Source organism: Mesoplodon densirostris, chromosome 1, assembly GCF_025265405.1.
Source record: "Mesoplodon densirostris isolate mMesDen1 chromosome 1, mMesDen1 primary haplotype, whole genome shotgun sequence".
NCBI lineage: Eukaryota > Metazoa > Chordata > Mammalia > Artiodactyla > Ziphiidae > Mesoplodon > Mesoplodon densirostris.
Genome location: NC_082661.1, coordinates 196,202,637 through 196,218,624, shown reverse-complemented (window position 1 = coordinate 196,218,624; position 15,988 = coordinate 196,202,637). Strand labels below are relative to the sequence as shown.

The window sequence follows — 15,988 nt, the reverse complement described above, 5'->3', positions numbered from 1 at the left end:
ACAGTTAGGCAGAAAAAAGTACATTATAGGTGAGAAATGGTCTGATAATTCTGTAGTAGAGTGAAGTGATTTTTATACAGCCTTTTTTTTTCTTTTTTCTTTTCCCTTTTGTGGAGTTGAATTGTCTGATGTTAAGAATTGACCTCCAACTAGGCAAGCATTTTAGTGAACAGAAGTTAGTGTTAACTGAAGTAAGTTAAACTTATATGATAGATACCCAAATTGGGGGCCTGCAGCCTGTTTTTGTTCAGTATTGTGACACAGCTATGCTAATTTGTTTATGTTTCTTGTATGGCTGTTTTGTACCACAACAGAGTTGAGTAGTTATGACAGAACTGTAAAGCCTGAAATATTTACTATCTGGCCCTTTATAGAAAAAGTTTGCAGACCCCTGATCTAACTTAGTGAATTTGTTTTGGGATTGTTAAGCAGTACTATGTTTATTTTATGTAAACGTTCCACTTCAAAACCTTTTTAAAAAGAGGGGTTAAAACTGAATTAAAAGCTAGATTTAAGAAAGTGAGGTTTGTTTGTAAATGTTCCACATGAAAACCTTTTTTTAAAAGTTAAAACTGGTTGGTTTTAAAAAAATGAGGTTTGTTTGCATTGGATAAACGTAAAGCTATCAAATTAATTTTGATTCTTTGTTATGTCAAAATGTTGTGCCCGGTGATTTTTAGATTTAATTAGAAAGGTGCAACTAAAGATGTACTCAGGTTTAATTCTTTGCCCCCAGCAGTTTAATGTTTTAATTTTAGGGGGTGATTTATTCCTACTTAGGACTTTCTATAAAAGTTACACTTGCACACAGAATTAGGGAAAAGCAGTTCTTAACCTTGATTTTTATACTATTTGTTTCCATATATTCGATGTCACATTTAAAGTGCTATTCCTAGATCCATTTCAGGTGTTATTTCTTGACCTAGATGAATATTTTTCTGTGTACTGGGCTGTAATTTACTTTCAGACTTGCACAGAATCGAAAAACTCTCCCTTTATACAAATCCATTTATCAGCTTCATGTTTTTCTTAGGTCTTCTATATTTCAATCTGAACTCCTTGCCCTTCAGAATTGTTGAATAACTTGAGTTGGGGCTTTGCCGTCATTTTGGGGCGTTGCCTTGTTCCTGTCAACTTAGGTCCTTTGTTTCTTGAATCCCAGGGCTTGCTTTTGTATAGCCCATCTTGCTGCTTCTGAGGCCTTCCCATCTATAAAGGTCTATTCCATCCTCGTAACTGAATAACTAGTTTGGCTCAATAGAGAATTCAAGGTTTAGTGAAGAGATTTGATGCTGTTCTGATTTTTCATCATTCATGTGAAATGCTTAGGGTTTTACCACTGTCAGTGTTTTCCAATTTCATGACTATCTTGGGTTTGTTTCATCCATTGTGCTGAGCACTCAGTGGGTCCTGTCATTGTGTAAACATGCTCTTCAGTCCTGGGAAATGTTACTGGAGCTGATCTTTCCTCATGTCCTTCACCACCCCAGTCTTTCCTCCAGAATTGTTTTTTGGTTGTGAGCCCTGCGCATCTGGTTTCCCTGTTTTCCGTTGCAGGCTGTTATCCTTTCAGCGATTTTTACAACTTAATTTTTCAACTTTTTTTAAGGTTTTTAATTTCAGTCATCTAATATCTGAGACCTCTTTCTCCAACCTGTGTTATAAGTAGTAACCTGTTCTTACATGGGTGTGTATTATCTTTTATTCAAGTCTAAAGTTAATAACTTTCAGAGTTTGTTTCCTCCAAGATGCTTTTCTTTCCTGTTGCTTTGGCCTCTGCCTATAATCTTCCTCAAATGTTTGGTGATCCTTGTCTCATATTTAGGAGTGCAGTATTTTTAAAGCAGCTTGGATGTTGTGAATTTGTGGGGCTGAGGGATGGGTACTTGTCAACCATGGGGTTCACTACTGGGTGATCGGGGTGTGTCATTTATTGAGGAACCTCTTGATACATTTTTTTTTCCTTCCTCGAGCTGATCAGGTTCATCAGAGAAGTCTTTTTCTACTCTGCTGCCTGGAGGGTAAAAAACCTGGCTGCCAGTGTTCTGAGATCCCAGTGAGGGGAGAAACCTGAGGGATCTGAACAAGTAAAGTACTTGAACTCCTTTATTTTCATCATTGTATGCCTATTGAGTCCGAAGACCACTCTCTTACCTGCTTCAGACAAGTTTCTGCCAGGATGGAAGAGTTCAGCTGTCCAGCAGTACAGAGGGGATCTGGAGGTTTAACTGTTTGTGAAACAGACTTTCAACCAATCCTCTTTTAGTCCCTTTTACCTCTGTTTACAGAGATACCTGGGCTGCCGATTGCTAATATAAGCCTTTGGGGGTTCTGTGGTACAATCTGAAATATCCTCACTGCTGACAGAATATTCAGTTTTCTTGTCTCCTTAGTCAATTGCCATTTATTCAAAGGTTTGCAGCTTCCAAAATTTTGTAGTTTCCTCTCCCATTTTCTTTTTTTTGTTTTCTGTTTTTTGGCTGCATGGCTTGTGGGATCTTAGTTCCCAGTCCAGGGATTGAACCTGCGCCCATGGCAATGAAAGCGCAGAGTCTGAAACCACTGAACCGCCAGGGAGTTCCCTCTCCCATTTTCTTTGACCTTATATATTTTTTATGTTGCCTCCCCCCCTTTTTTAAGTAATGGGTTTTAGTAGGATTTCAGGAGAGACCAAAAGTGGCACTGTTTACTTTTAGCACCCTTTTTGTGTGTGGTAATGACAGATTTGGGGAGACAAAATGTAAGTAGTTCAGTACCCTTCTAAAATTTGGACAGCAAAGTAGAAGTTTACAAGTAGTTTGCTAGTTTTTTATAGAACAAATCTCATTTACCTATTGGACAGTGTTAGGAAGCTTTTGATTTCAGTTCTCCCATCAGTTTTGTAGACCCTGTTAGAGCTGCCAACCCCCCTTTCTAGGTCTGTTGTCCTAAGTCAAATTCTGATACCTTTTGGTTTACTACCAGGTGAGTTAGTTAATCTCTCTTCCTGGGGTTCTGGGTTTCCTCTTATTCCTTTTCTAACCTTCGAATATGTATTGTAAGGTTGCAGGTCTTATTACCACATTACTCTTTCCACATTGGGATGGCAATTGCTTCACTGTTATTTGTTGTATACAAGTTAGAATATAGTTTGTGGACACCTATCCTGGTGCCATTCATGCTGAGATAGTTTTGAAAGGTAGTCTCAATAACATTAGGATCTGATTATTAGGTCTTTGTATTCTATACTTTATGTGCTTTGTTTTACTGCTTGGGAAAGTTCTTTGAAGTTGTCTTGTACTTCAAAAGTACTTTATGTTTATGGCCTTGAGGTATTGGGAATTTTAAAACAAGGACTGATCCCACTGTCCATCACAGTATTTGTGTTGGTCCTGAAATGTGTAATGAGTTTATTTGGTTTGGAGTCAGATTAACCTGAAATGTAAAAATCTAGATCCATGCATAATGGATGCACATCTCAATAAAGTAAATTTCTTTGGATGCAGTTTACTTAATAGTGCAATTTATCAGTGTACTAATACTTAAGGATGACCTCAGACTTCATGAAGACTGACTGTTACTACCTACTTTTGAAAAGTTGAGAAGAATGCATACTTTTTCCTTTCTTCACTACTGGCTATAATTAGGAGTCTAGTTTGAAATTTTGCATGTGTAACATGATTCTAGCAAGATGCAGTTGTGTAAATTGGTGGGTTGGGCTGTATATTGCTGTCAATTGCCTATAATTTGGAAAGTTGGGGGAGGGTTGATTATAATCTGGTTGGTATTTCAAAGAGACCTGCAGGCTATTTATATCAGAATCAGTATTGTTTGGAGGTGTTCCCTGGGATTCTGTATTTCACACACACCAAGTGATTTTACCTACACTGAAGTTGTAAGGACTGTTTTAAGGTGGTTAGAGTTAAGCTTGCTGTTTCTTAAGGATTTTTTGTTTTTCTGTTTTTACTTTTATCTCGTGTAAAGACAAATAAAGGTGCATGTTTCATAAAACTTATACCACTCAAGCATTTTAATCATGGATCCTAAGTCTAGCTTGAAAAAAAAATACTTAGCATTCTAATGAGTGTACGAGAGGACAAGGAGCAGTAGTGTGCCATGCTGGGGAAGGGAGGTGGTGGGGGTAGGTGGTTGGTATTAAACTCTTTAGAGGCAGTACATTCCCCTGTCGCCTGCATATTGCCCCCTTTGGTTTGTCACTGACTTCATTCATTCATTCCATTATTATTGGTAATCAGCAACTCTGTTTGAAACTGACATTTTCTGTTGTCTTGAGTTGGGCTAGTTATATATTGCCCTGTTGTCCATAAGCATCTTTTAGATTCTCATGAAGGAGATAATTCCGATAGCTTCCCTTTATAAGTGGCTATAGTATAGTAGCTTTGGGTAAAGACTGCAGGATCTAAGGGAATATGTAATTTAGGAAGACAGAGCAGAATGCTCTGCTAAATGTTCATTTTCTCCAGTAAGCTCTGTAGAGGTAGATAATTTGGGGGGACAGAAAGGTGCTTAAAGGGCATGAAAAAAGGACTCCACAAAATTATTTTACTACTTAAGAAGGGTGAAATACTTTGTAGGAATGAAATCCTAAGTAAGAGCAAGGTGTTCCTTGTTTCAGCAGTCCAAATCAGTTATTTTAGTTGTCATGGGAAGAATTCTTTAAAGTCTTCAGAGAAAGTACAGATAGGTCCTCATTTATTAAACATTGATATTAGGGTTATCGGATTCTATTTTGAGAAACTTACCTAAGTTGCTCGGTGTTGGGAGAGAGAGTTTATTTCAAGGTTAGTTGATACACATTTTATTTGTGTAGGCTATATTCTGTTTGTATTTTAGAAATTGAAAGCAAGGTTACTTTCCTGGCTTTTTGAAATTTTTCTTTAAAATATTGGAAGACACTTAACAGTTGTATTATGCCAGTACCTAAATGTGACATTTAACATGTCATGGAAAGCTATGCTTTGAATAAATACTTGAGAAAAGGAATTATATAATTGCCCCTTTGTTGTATGGATGGCCTTGGGTTTACACAGGGCTTTATCACATTTTTAGAGAACATTTGCCAATCTCAAACTGATGAAGTGGAACCCTTTTAAAAGAAATTGGAAGATGGCTATATAATTATTGCAGTGTAGTTAAGAGATTGGCTAAGGCAATAACGAAATACTCAAATTTGTTGTAAATTGCTCCTACAATAATTGATAAAGCATGCTACAACTAATTATATGTATTAAGACCTATCAGCATGTCTTTTTTTAGAACCTGGTTGACTTGATTCTAAACCAACATAATGTTCTCTGTACCATTTGACATTTTCAAGACATATTCTCCCTAAGCAGATTTTGTTGGAACCAAGTGTTTCCAGTTCTAGAAGCCTACTTCTAGAATCTTCATGTAAAGTTTATAGTGGGCTTTAATGGGGTTTTGATTTGCACTAAACTTTCTTTTCTGAAAGATTATGTTTAAATTATAATGTAGTGCTTTTGTCTTAAAATTAAACTCTTAACAGCAGTCATGCATTTTTTGCACTGTCTTTTTTTTTTTTTTTAAGGTTTCCCCTCTTGGATGAATTTCTTGAAATACGTAGGTCTTGTTTTCTTATTTGGGAAGGTAAGGCAACTACTGTCGTGTTTAAAATGACAATGTTAAATGACGGGATTCTTTTTAAAGTTAGTGATGCATAATTGGTTAAACAGTATTACAGGTTGAGATTTTGATGGAAGAAAAAAGAGCGATTTCCAGTTTTCTCCAGAATGTTCATGAGAAAGGATACCAAGAGTAGGAATATTTTATATGGGGATGTTCAGTCTTTAGCCTCTACTGGGCTTGCTGTCAAATTAATGAAACCACTAAAAGGGCTGGGAATGCATTTACTCTCTATGCAGACAAATTTTTCAAAAGGCAAATAGAATTAGATATGTACAATAGCAATAATGTTAACCAAGGTACCCATACTCAACGTAAATACAGAAAAAACCTAACTATCATTTCATTATTACATTTCCTACGTTCCTTTGAGGACTCTAAGGAATGTGGGTCACTCAGTGCTGGCTTGCCAAGAGAGAGGGTCCCATCATGGTGGGTCATGGTGTGGTGCTGACCAGGGGCTTCCCCTCAAATGACCTGTTTTCCTGTAACCAGCTTGTAATTTGTCTAAAAGTCAGACCGGAATTAAATAACGCATTTTGTTCTAGCTTCTGCGAAGACTAATGAGATAACGAATTTTCAAAACAAGTTAAAATAATTCTTTCAGACTTATTAGAATGTATGGGACATTCTATTTTGTAGATATTTTAAAAATTCTTGTTTAATATGTTGAATGGAATAGATACTTCAAGTGAATGGTTCAGAGGTCCCACTCTGTCATTTGCCCTGTGATGTTGGGCAAATAAAATTGAACTTCTCCAACAAGCATCAGTTTTTCCAACTGTAAAATTAGATGTTCTTTAGGGATGGACATTAAATGATAGGTATGTGAAAAGTACTTTGATGTTAGTCGTTCTCAGCTTCATACACTGAATGGGGTTAAACACATACACTTTGAGGCGCCATCCCAACCTTAAGCAGAATCTTCAGATTTGGAGCCCAGACAGCCTACACCGCCTTATTAGGATCCCCAGGTGATTCTGATGCTGAGCGTTGAAAACCAAAGCTTCATATTTATTGCTGTGATCATGTTTAAGAGCTATGGAAATCATGCATATGAAAAAGTACCAAATATTAATGTCTGCCTGTATGTGCTAGGCAGTCCGAATACAAAAAGCTTGAGGGGAGTAGACACATAGCTGTCCACCATGATGGGGATGAGTGCCCTTTTTGAAGCTTGCCTGGGCACCTGCAGGGACTCCCTACTTTTGCTTGCTTCTGTCACTCTTCTGGGCTTCCCTGCTGTGAGCCTTCAGGAGATTTCATGTGGAAGCTCCGTGATTTTGGTGAGTAATTTGGGAAAAGGAGATAAGCAGAAGGGAGGAGTCGCAGTAGACTAAGGTCTAGATCACAGAATAGCTGTGATACCCTTTATAGACACAGGAGATAAGGTCCAGTAAGCAGTTTTGTGGGGAAAGGAAGAATATATACGAGTTTTAGGATTTAATATTTGAGGTGTTGCACATTTTCCAAGTGGATGTCTCCAGTAGAGAAAATGGAATTCAGAAGGAAGGTTATTGCTGGAGAAGGCAATGCCATGGGAGTGAATAAAAGCACCCTGGAGAGTGTGGAAAATGAAGAGAACCGAAGGCTGAGCTCTGCTGCAGTCCATCTGAGTGAATGAATGAATGCACGACTGAACTCCCAAGGTCTAGTCCACTTTCTCGACCCACACAGCAAGCAGTGTCTTCATTTGTTCATCTTTTTTCCTCTTACTATGTTAGCCCAGTGGACTCTGGCAAGTGACCTAACTTGTGCTTCAGTTTTCTTATCTGTAAAATGGAAATAATAGTACCCACCTCAGGGTTGTTGTGAGGATTAAATAAAGTACTTCAACAGCTACTGGCATATCAGTGCTCAGTAACTTAATATTAACTGGACTGCCTTTACCTATTGAGATGAATTTGATTTCTAATAAGGTCCAATTCCCATCCCACTTACAAGCGTGCAAATCTTCCTCAGTGACTGGAGCCAGTGTTGATCATTATCTATCTTGTATTTTTTCCCTGCCACACAATGCATCGCTTAGATGTTATTTTAACATGTTTATGATCTTTGTTGGTCTTGCCTCAACTGGAATGTAAGCTTCCCTTAGGATCAGAACCATTTCTTATACTTCTATATACAGATGTTAATTTCTCAAACATCTGTTATCTCTATCAGTGTGGTAACTTAGAATAAATCCTGATGATTTAGGACTGTTTTGGTGCAGAGGAGGAACTCAACAATATTTGAATGCATAAATGAAAAATCTAAGATTGTCTTAATTGTTTCTTTCTACTCAGGTACATTCTGCTAGATGTTGCACAAATAGGGAAACACTTTACTAAATGAGTGCTTTGCTTGCTTCTTCCTAGCAGCTTTCAACAGTTCATAAAAATAGAAGTCATCTGGAAAACTCTTAAACTCTATTTAAGACTGCCTAGGAAAACAGGTATTACATGGGACGTGCTGCCTGGAACCAGGGTGATAGCCTGTGCTTTAAACACGCTGCAAGTGGAGGGAGGTTGCAAATGCATTTTATTTATTTTTTAGGCTTCTCGGTCTTGGCATCCTAAAATGTAAAATTGGGGGTGGTGTGGTGGCTAGATTAGGTGTTAAATTTGATGTCTTCTAGCAATAAATATGCTAGTATGCACTGGCAATCAGGATACAAACACATTGTTTTGTACATAATTATAAATTACAGAAATAATTGGAGGCAAATTTTATAGGGCTACAAAAATAATGGCAGCAAAATGCATGACAATATCTCCTCACAATATTCCTTAAGATTCCTATCTCTACCCCCCCGCCAAACAACCTACTAACCTGGTCCAAAGCAAAATAGTACTGATGTGTGTTGTCTGGCCCACAATTAATTTAAGGGGTCAGATAATATACTCTGAGTTAAACATGTGGGTTTCGTGGCTATATACCTCAGTCAGTACTTGAATCAGTAAAATCTCAGCTTTCTAGCTGTGTGATCTTGAACATGCCATTTAACTTTGCTATTTTCTCATACGCAAAATAAAGATAATAATATGAACTAACATTAACATAGCACTTACGTGCCAGCCAGTTTTATGTGCTTTACATTATACTAACAATAGTTTTTACCTCTTCATGTCATTGTAAAATTTAATGAGACACCTCTCCCCCAAAGCACTTAGTACATATGTCAGACTATATTTCTTTTCCTGGGTATAAATTACAGAAACTCCAAAAGTTTCTAACATTTAAAATGCTTTAAAAAATATTTTGTGAATGGAAAGGTGATATACTGTGCTGGAGGAATTGGGACCTATTTAAAATGCTGATATTTGATCATTATCAGAATTAAAATGAGTTCTCTAGTAGTCAGGAACCCCTGTTCTAATCTTTTTATTCTTCCCCATGGATCACTATGATTTTTATGATTTTTAAAACCTACTTTAGACCTCAACATCCCCATTAGGAAATAGAATTCATGAAACCTGTAACCAACCGTGAAGTGAAGTTGAACGTTTTGGGTTTTAGAAATCTTAGTGATTCAAGGTTATTGGATGAAGTGTATCAGTTAAAAAGAAAGAAAAAAGCTGTTAGCGTGGTAAAATAGAAGACATGACCTGTTATTTATTAGAGAAATGATAAAGCTTCCTAATTTTTTAATCTTTACCCAAAGAAATGCCTAGTATAAAACACAATGGTGGGCCTCCCTGGTGGCGCAGTGGTTAAGAGTCCGCCTGCCGATGCAGGGGATACGGGTTCGTGCCCCGGTCTGGGAGGATCCCATATGCCGCGGAGCGGCTGGGCCCGTGAGCCATGGCCGCTGGGCCTGCGCATCCGGAGCCTGTGCTCCGCAACGGGAGAGGCCACAACAGTGAGAGGCCCGCATACCGCAAAAAGAAAAAAATAAACAAAAAAAACACAATGGTTTGAATTTTCATTTCAAATGAAAGAATATGTAGAAGAGGTGAATGTGTATCTGGACTGTACTCATGTAAGGATTCTTTTAAGGGAATTTTAAGGTCATTTCTGAGTAAGGAGTAAGATGATGGGGATTTAATCAATGCCATAAATGCAGTCATCTTTCCTATTAAGTGATAGTTAACACTTAAATAGCATTTTCTATGTGGTAGACAACAACTCGATGTGATATTATTATTATTAGCTCCATTTTAAAGATGAGGAAACAGGGTCAAAGGTTAACCAACTTGTCCAAAGTCATCTATATGGTATGTGGCAGAGTGGAGAGTTGAAGCTTGGCAGTCTGATTTCAGGGTATGTGCTTGTAATATTAACAAAGAGAAGAGTAGTGGAGCAGTGGTAAAAAAACAAATGGGATTACAGAAATGGGAGAGGTACAAAGACAAGAGTAAAGGAACACTAAAGGGACAAGGAAATACTTCCAACCCCCTTTTCCTCCATTCCTACCACTAGAGAAGGCTTTTGTAATTATTGGTTGTAGAACTCTATAATTACATATAACAATTTATTGGTACCTGCTGGGGATAGGGAGAAGGGTCAAGTTGGTATTACATTTTACTTAAAAGAATGATGATGATTGAAAGGAGAATGGCCACGGTGATGACTATAATCTTTTTGAAGTGTTTCCACCATATCCTCCCAAGAATCTTTCTTGTTTTTTGGGATTCTTTGGCCTGAAATGAAAATAAACACAAACTTAATGTTTTCTTTCCATTTCTGGATTAATGTGCACACACACTACAATACTTACTAGAACAATTTAGAAGAACAGATTTAATTTGGGTTTGACCAATCACAAAAAGTCTCAATAAGTCTGAGCAGCTGTTATAAAATGATGCACCAAGATTCTTTATTGTGTTCAGCTATACTTTTATTGGCTTTATTAATTTTGTGACCTTGAATAAGTTACTCTCTGACCTTCAGTTTCCTCATCTTTACATCATGATTCTACTTAAATTCCACTATCCCCTACAACCCTATTTAAAATTGCTATCCCATCTCCATTCCAGAAGCCCTATTCCTCTTCAATACATTATTTTTCTCCAAAGTACTTATCTAACAATATGTACATTTTACTTATTTGTTGTTTGTTGAGAACGTAAGTTCTATGAAGGCAGGGATTTTTTGTCTGTTTCATTTACTGCTATATTCCCAACAGCGAACAACATAGAGCAGGTGTTCAATTATAATAGTATTTGTTGAAAAAATGAATGACTAAATCTATTAAATGAGGATAATAGTATCTGCCACATAGTAGCCCAGATTGTGAGGATTAACTGAGGTAGTGAATATAGTATATCGAGACTGGATATAAGAATAAATTATGCCATTATTAATATTTTGATGAATAATGAGATGGACTTCGTTAAGTACGATACAAAAAGTTTCATATCTTAACCTAATTAACAAAATAGCTCACTTTTATTAAATTTTATTAAGATTATTGAAAGAATCCAAGGAGCAGTGGAGAGAAATGAAACACTGTCACACGAAATTGTAAAATCCTTCCCCCCCACCCCCTGAAGTAAGCTTTATTGTTTTCATTTGGTCTACTCCTTTTTATTTTTAAAATATATGTAACTGCTTTTCATATAGCGTGATACAAATACATTGCTTGATGCTTACATGGATTTCTGCTATCTGCCACCTGGATGAGTAAAACTAACATATTTCAGTTAACTTTCTTCGTGCATCAGATCTGCTTTTTTACTCAGTATATATGGTGACTTTCCAAGAACAAAATCAAGGTATGTACATGATTACAGTGCATGCTATAAATGGCATGAGTCCTGGTATGCCACTCAGATGGCCTCATGACTCTAGTGTATGACAAGTTATGGGAGCCCCAGGTTTATATATCCAAGATGCTGGTGGTTAGTCTCAAGGATCTGGCATATGGAAGCTAGTGACTACATATACTTTACAAGATGTTATAATTTATTGAATGCTTAAAGTGCAGGTACTATAGGACATGCATTATATGTATTTTTGCATAATAATATGCAATACTTACAATAACCTTAGGTGAATATTCCTGTTTTATAGTGTTGAAGAAAAGGAGGCTCAGAATGGTTTAAGTTGCTTGCCTCAGATTTAGAGTAAGTGGTGGAGCTGGATTTCAAATCTAGAATTGCATGACTATACTGCCTCGTGTAGAAACAGTGAATTAAGGTATAAATGGACTTTATATCTTTCTCTTAGATTATTTATTCTCTTTTATTAATGTAGTGTGTATATATAGTTTGAAAAGTCAGAATTCTGTAAGGCTTATGAGTAAAAACTGCATTTTCCTGCTCTGCTCCTCAACCTGATCCTATTTTTCAGAGGTAATCACTTTCAGCTCTTTTTTGTGTGTTTTGTTAATTGCTGTATCTCTATTTCCTGGAACAGTGGTTCTCTCCTGGGGATAATTTTGCCCTGCAGAGAACTTTTGGCTGTATCAGGAGACTTTTGTTTTTTCTTTTTTGCGGTACTCGGGCCTCTCACTGCCGTGGCCTCTCCTGTTGCGGAGCACAGGCTCCGGACGCACAGGCTCAGCGGCCATGGCTCACGGGCCCAGCCACTCCGCGGCATGTGGGATCTTCCCGGACCGGGGCACGAACCCGCGTCCCCTTCATCGGCAGGCGGACTCCCAACCACTGTGTCACCAGGGAAGCCCAGGAGACATTTTTGACTGTCATGACTGCAGGGGTGCTACTGGGCATCTAATGGATAGAAGCCAGGAATGCTATTGAAAATCCTACAATGCATAAGACAGTCCAGAGTGTGCCACGGTTGAGAAACCCTGACCTAGAACAGTGTCTGACATATAGTGGGTGCTCAGTAAATACTTGTTGAATGCACCTCATTTAGCTGTTTATTTTTTCCTGCTGTTTGTTTTTCTCTGTATTGCTAGAAACCATATATATATATATATCTTTCTTGATTTTTCCTGTTTCCAACTATAGAAAAGAGGATATAACTCCTACCAGACCTCCAAACGCCCCTTCCCCAAACACACTCCTTTCCTTTCTTTCCTATTCTTTTTAATTAAAGCTTTGTAACTATTCCCTGAGACATGGAGCATATTTGACTACATTGACTTTAATGTATAGCTTTTTGGTTTCTCTAGAGCTAATAATAGGTAGGTAGTTAAAATGTTTTCATTTATTAGTTTTTAATCTACCAACCAGTAATTCATTCCCAAACTCTCCAAAGGAGCTGGAAAATATCCTTCCTTTGATGGCTCCTCTGTTGGATCCTTCTGCTTTATCTTGAAGTTCCTCACAGAGCCTTTTGATCTACTCCAATGTGGTTTGATTGGGGTCTAGGTTTGCTATACCTATAGCTTTAATCTTCAGATCTTTCTGCACCAGTATCCTGGGAATGCCCATCTCTTGTGCTGGGCCTTTTGGTTTTTCAGTCTCATTTCATTCCCTTTCTTGATTTCCTTCTGTTGGTGAAAAATTTCTGCTGAAAACTTAGGGTGAGTGGGAGATATGTTTCTGAGAATTTACATGCCTAGAAATGTCTTTATTCTACCCTTGGTAATTTGGGTATAGAAGTCTAGTGTGGAAATCATTTTCCTTCAGAATTTTAAAAGCATTCCTTCATTTTTGTTTAGCATCCATATATTGCTTTTGCAAAATCTGTTATTCTAATTGCCAAGTCTTTGTTTTTTTTCTCTCTAAAAACCTTCAGAATCTTCTCTTCCTTTTTAACGTTCTATAATTTCAAGATTACATGCCCTGCTATGATCCTCTTTTGTTGTTCATTGAATCTGTAAATTCATGTTATTTAGTTCTAGTATTTTTTCTTGTATTAATCTGATTTTCTCCCCTCTGATTCCTTCATTTTCTTTTTCTGAAAATCCTGTTATTCATATGTTGGATCTCTTAGACTGATTCTCTGTCTTGTCTCTCTCTTTTTGCTTTGCTCTCTGAGAGAATATCTCAACTTTATATTACAATCATTCTATTTAATTTAAAATTTTTACTGTTGTTTTAACTTCCAAAAGATCTTTTTGTTCTATGAATAAGCTTTTATATAGCTTTCCATTCTTGTCTCAGGGTTGTACAATATTATCTTCTATTATTTCTCCCAAGACATTAGAGAGGTCTTTTTTTAAAATAAATTTATTTATTTATTTTTGGCTGTGTTGGGTCTTTGTTGCTGTCCGCGGGCTTTTTCTAGTTGTGGTGGGTGGGGGCTACTCTTTGTTGTGGTGGCTTCCCTTGTTGTGGAGCACGGCTCTAGGCACACTGGCTCAGTAGTTGTGGCTTGCAGGCTCTAGAGCTCAGGCTCAGTAGTTGTGGTGCATGGGCTTAGTTGCTCCACGGCATGTGGGATCTTCCCGGACCAGCAGCTTTTACTGCTCTAATGAGGCTCAAACCCGTGTCCCCTGCATTGGCAGGCAGGTTCTTAACCACTGCATCACCAGGGAAGCCCTGTTTGCTTTTTTTAAGTGAAGTATAATTTACAGTATTGTGTTGGTTTCAGGTGTACAACACAGTGATTCAGATATACACACGTGTGTGTGTGTGTGTGTGTGTGTGTGTGTGTGTGTGTGTGTGTGTATATATATATATATATATATATTCCTTTTCAGATTCTTTTCCCTTATAGGTTATTACAAAATTCCCTGTGCTATACAGTAGGTCCTTATTGGTTATCTATTTTATACATAGTAGTGTGTTTATGTTAATCCCAAACTTTTAATTTATCCTTCCTCCCAGAGAGATTTTTTTTTAATGTAGCTTTCTTTTGCTTCTGCATTATCTGTTTTGTCTGAGTTCCTTTTTTCTGTTTACTTTGATTTTTTTTTTTATTATAGAGATTTTTCTCAAATATCTCATGATCTAAAATGATGATTGGAAACTCCATATGAGTGAGTGAGGGCTATCATTTGGTGGGCTTCACTATAGGATAACCTGGTATGAACCTGACTGCTTCACTGGGAGAATGCCTCAATATCTGTAGGTCAGTATCTGTAGGTCTTTTTTCTTCGGCCTCGTGAGTTTTCTTAGAGAGGAATCCTCTAATCTCCTGCCTGGGTGAAGCTGACTGGGAGAGAGGTTGGGGAATGGTCACCCTATTCAGGATGCAGATTTTTACTTAGTCCACCTAATTTTAATATGATGATCACTCTGTCCTTAACTGCACCTGGTAAATGAGTTTAGAATCTCTTCGGTCTGTTGTCTTTAGATAATACAATTTATTATCCTTTGTCAGGGGTAAGGAGAGGAAACTGTGGCTGTAAAAAGTCGGGAAGGGGCTCTACAGGTAAAATGTTCCTTTTAAAGACTTTATACCCAATCTCTTCTTTCTACACCGATACAGCTTTTAGAAGTACCGTGTATCTCCTTTTAGAAGTACGATGTGTGTCCAATTTCTGATCCTTTCCAAGGTTCTGTGGCCTGGATCATTTGGCATCTTAATATCTTCTGCTATAAGCTTGTTTTTCGAGCTTTTACTGCTCTAATGAGGCTATTAAGTACTCAGAACCCATTTTCCTAGCTTCCAAAATTTTGAAATTTCTTTTCTCTTGTTCTTTTTCTAAAAAATCCTAGTGGTTTATACATTAAAATCTCTAATTGTTGTTTTACCTATCATTTTATTGACGTTTTGAGAGGATACCAAAATAAATGTATATGTTTAATCTGCAAGTTAAAATCCATGACCCATATTTATCTGTAGGCAGACTGACAGAAAGCTTATTGGCCTACTTTTTGTTAAAAAGCCAAATCTGCTTTTTAAGAATAGCTAGGTCTTTTACAAAAAGATCAAGAGAGAGAGAAAATTAATTTAGCTAGGCAAAAGTAGAGGGTTTAGTGAGAATGATTGTGATATCTGTGTGAAAATAATCTGAGAACAATTGTAAAATATTTCAGTCAAATTTCATCTTTATTTTTTTTCCTATATATATATATATATATATATATATATATATATATATATATATATATATATATATATATATATATATATTTGGCTGCACTGCGCATGGCATGTGGGATCTTAGTTTCCTGACCAGGAATCAAACCGGCAGCCCCTGCAGTGGAAGTGGAGAGTCTTAACCACTGAACCGCCAGGAAAGTCCCAAATTTAATCTTTTATTGAGCTGCTTCTACTCAACTGGCTTCAAAGAGGAAGTCATTTTTTCCCATGTAATCATGAAAATACAATGTATACATAAAAGTGGGATTTGTTTGGAAGGAAAGGCAGCAAAGTGAAAAAAAAGTCTCAATTTTTTTGCTATAACTTTCTGGGATTTAGGTGTTGCCTCTTTTCTGATAAGAAAGAAACATAATCTAATAAAAATAATAGATCCAGTGATATAGTGGATTATGTAACCCTATAACCCTGCCACTATTACTACTCAGAAACGCTAGATAAAATATAAGAAGCAAACTTTTTT

General features: G+C 37.1%; 1 protein-coding gene across 2 annotated transcripts in view; it reads right to left on the bottom strand.

The window, feature by feature from the left end:
- Positions 1 to 10,108: 10,108 nt before the first annotated feature.
- The window catches only part of LOC132486294 (uncharacterized), a 31,554-nt gene continuing 25,674 nt past the window's right edge, over positions 10,109 to 15,988 (bottom strand). For both annotated transcript variants that reach the window (XM_060093282.1, XM_060093286.1), the window contains exon 6: positions 10,109 to 10,265. In XM_060093282.1, the coding sequence (XP_059949265.1) occupies positions 10,140 to 10,265 (126 nt within the window). In that variant the 3' untranslated portion in view covers positions 10,109 to 10,139. The remainder of the gene's footprint in view (positions 10,266 to 15,988) is intronic.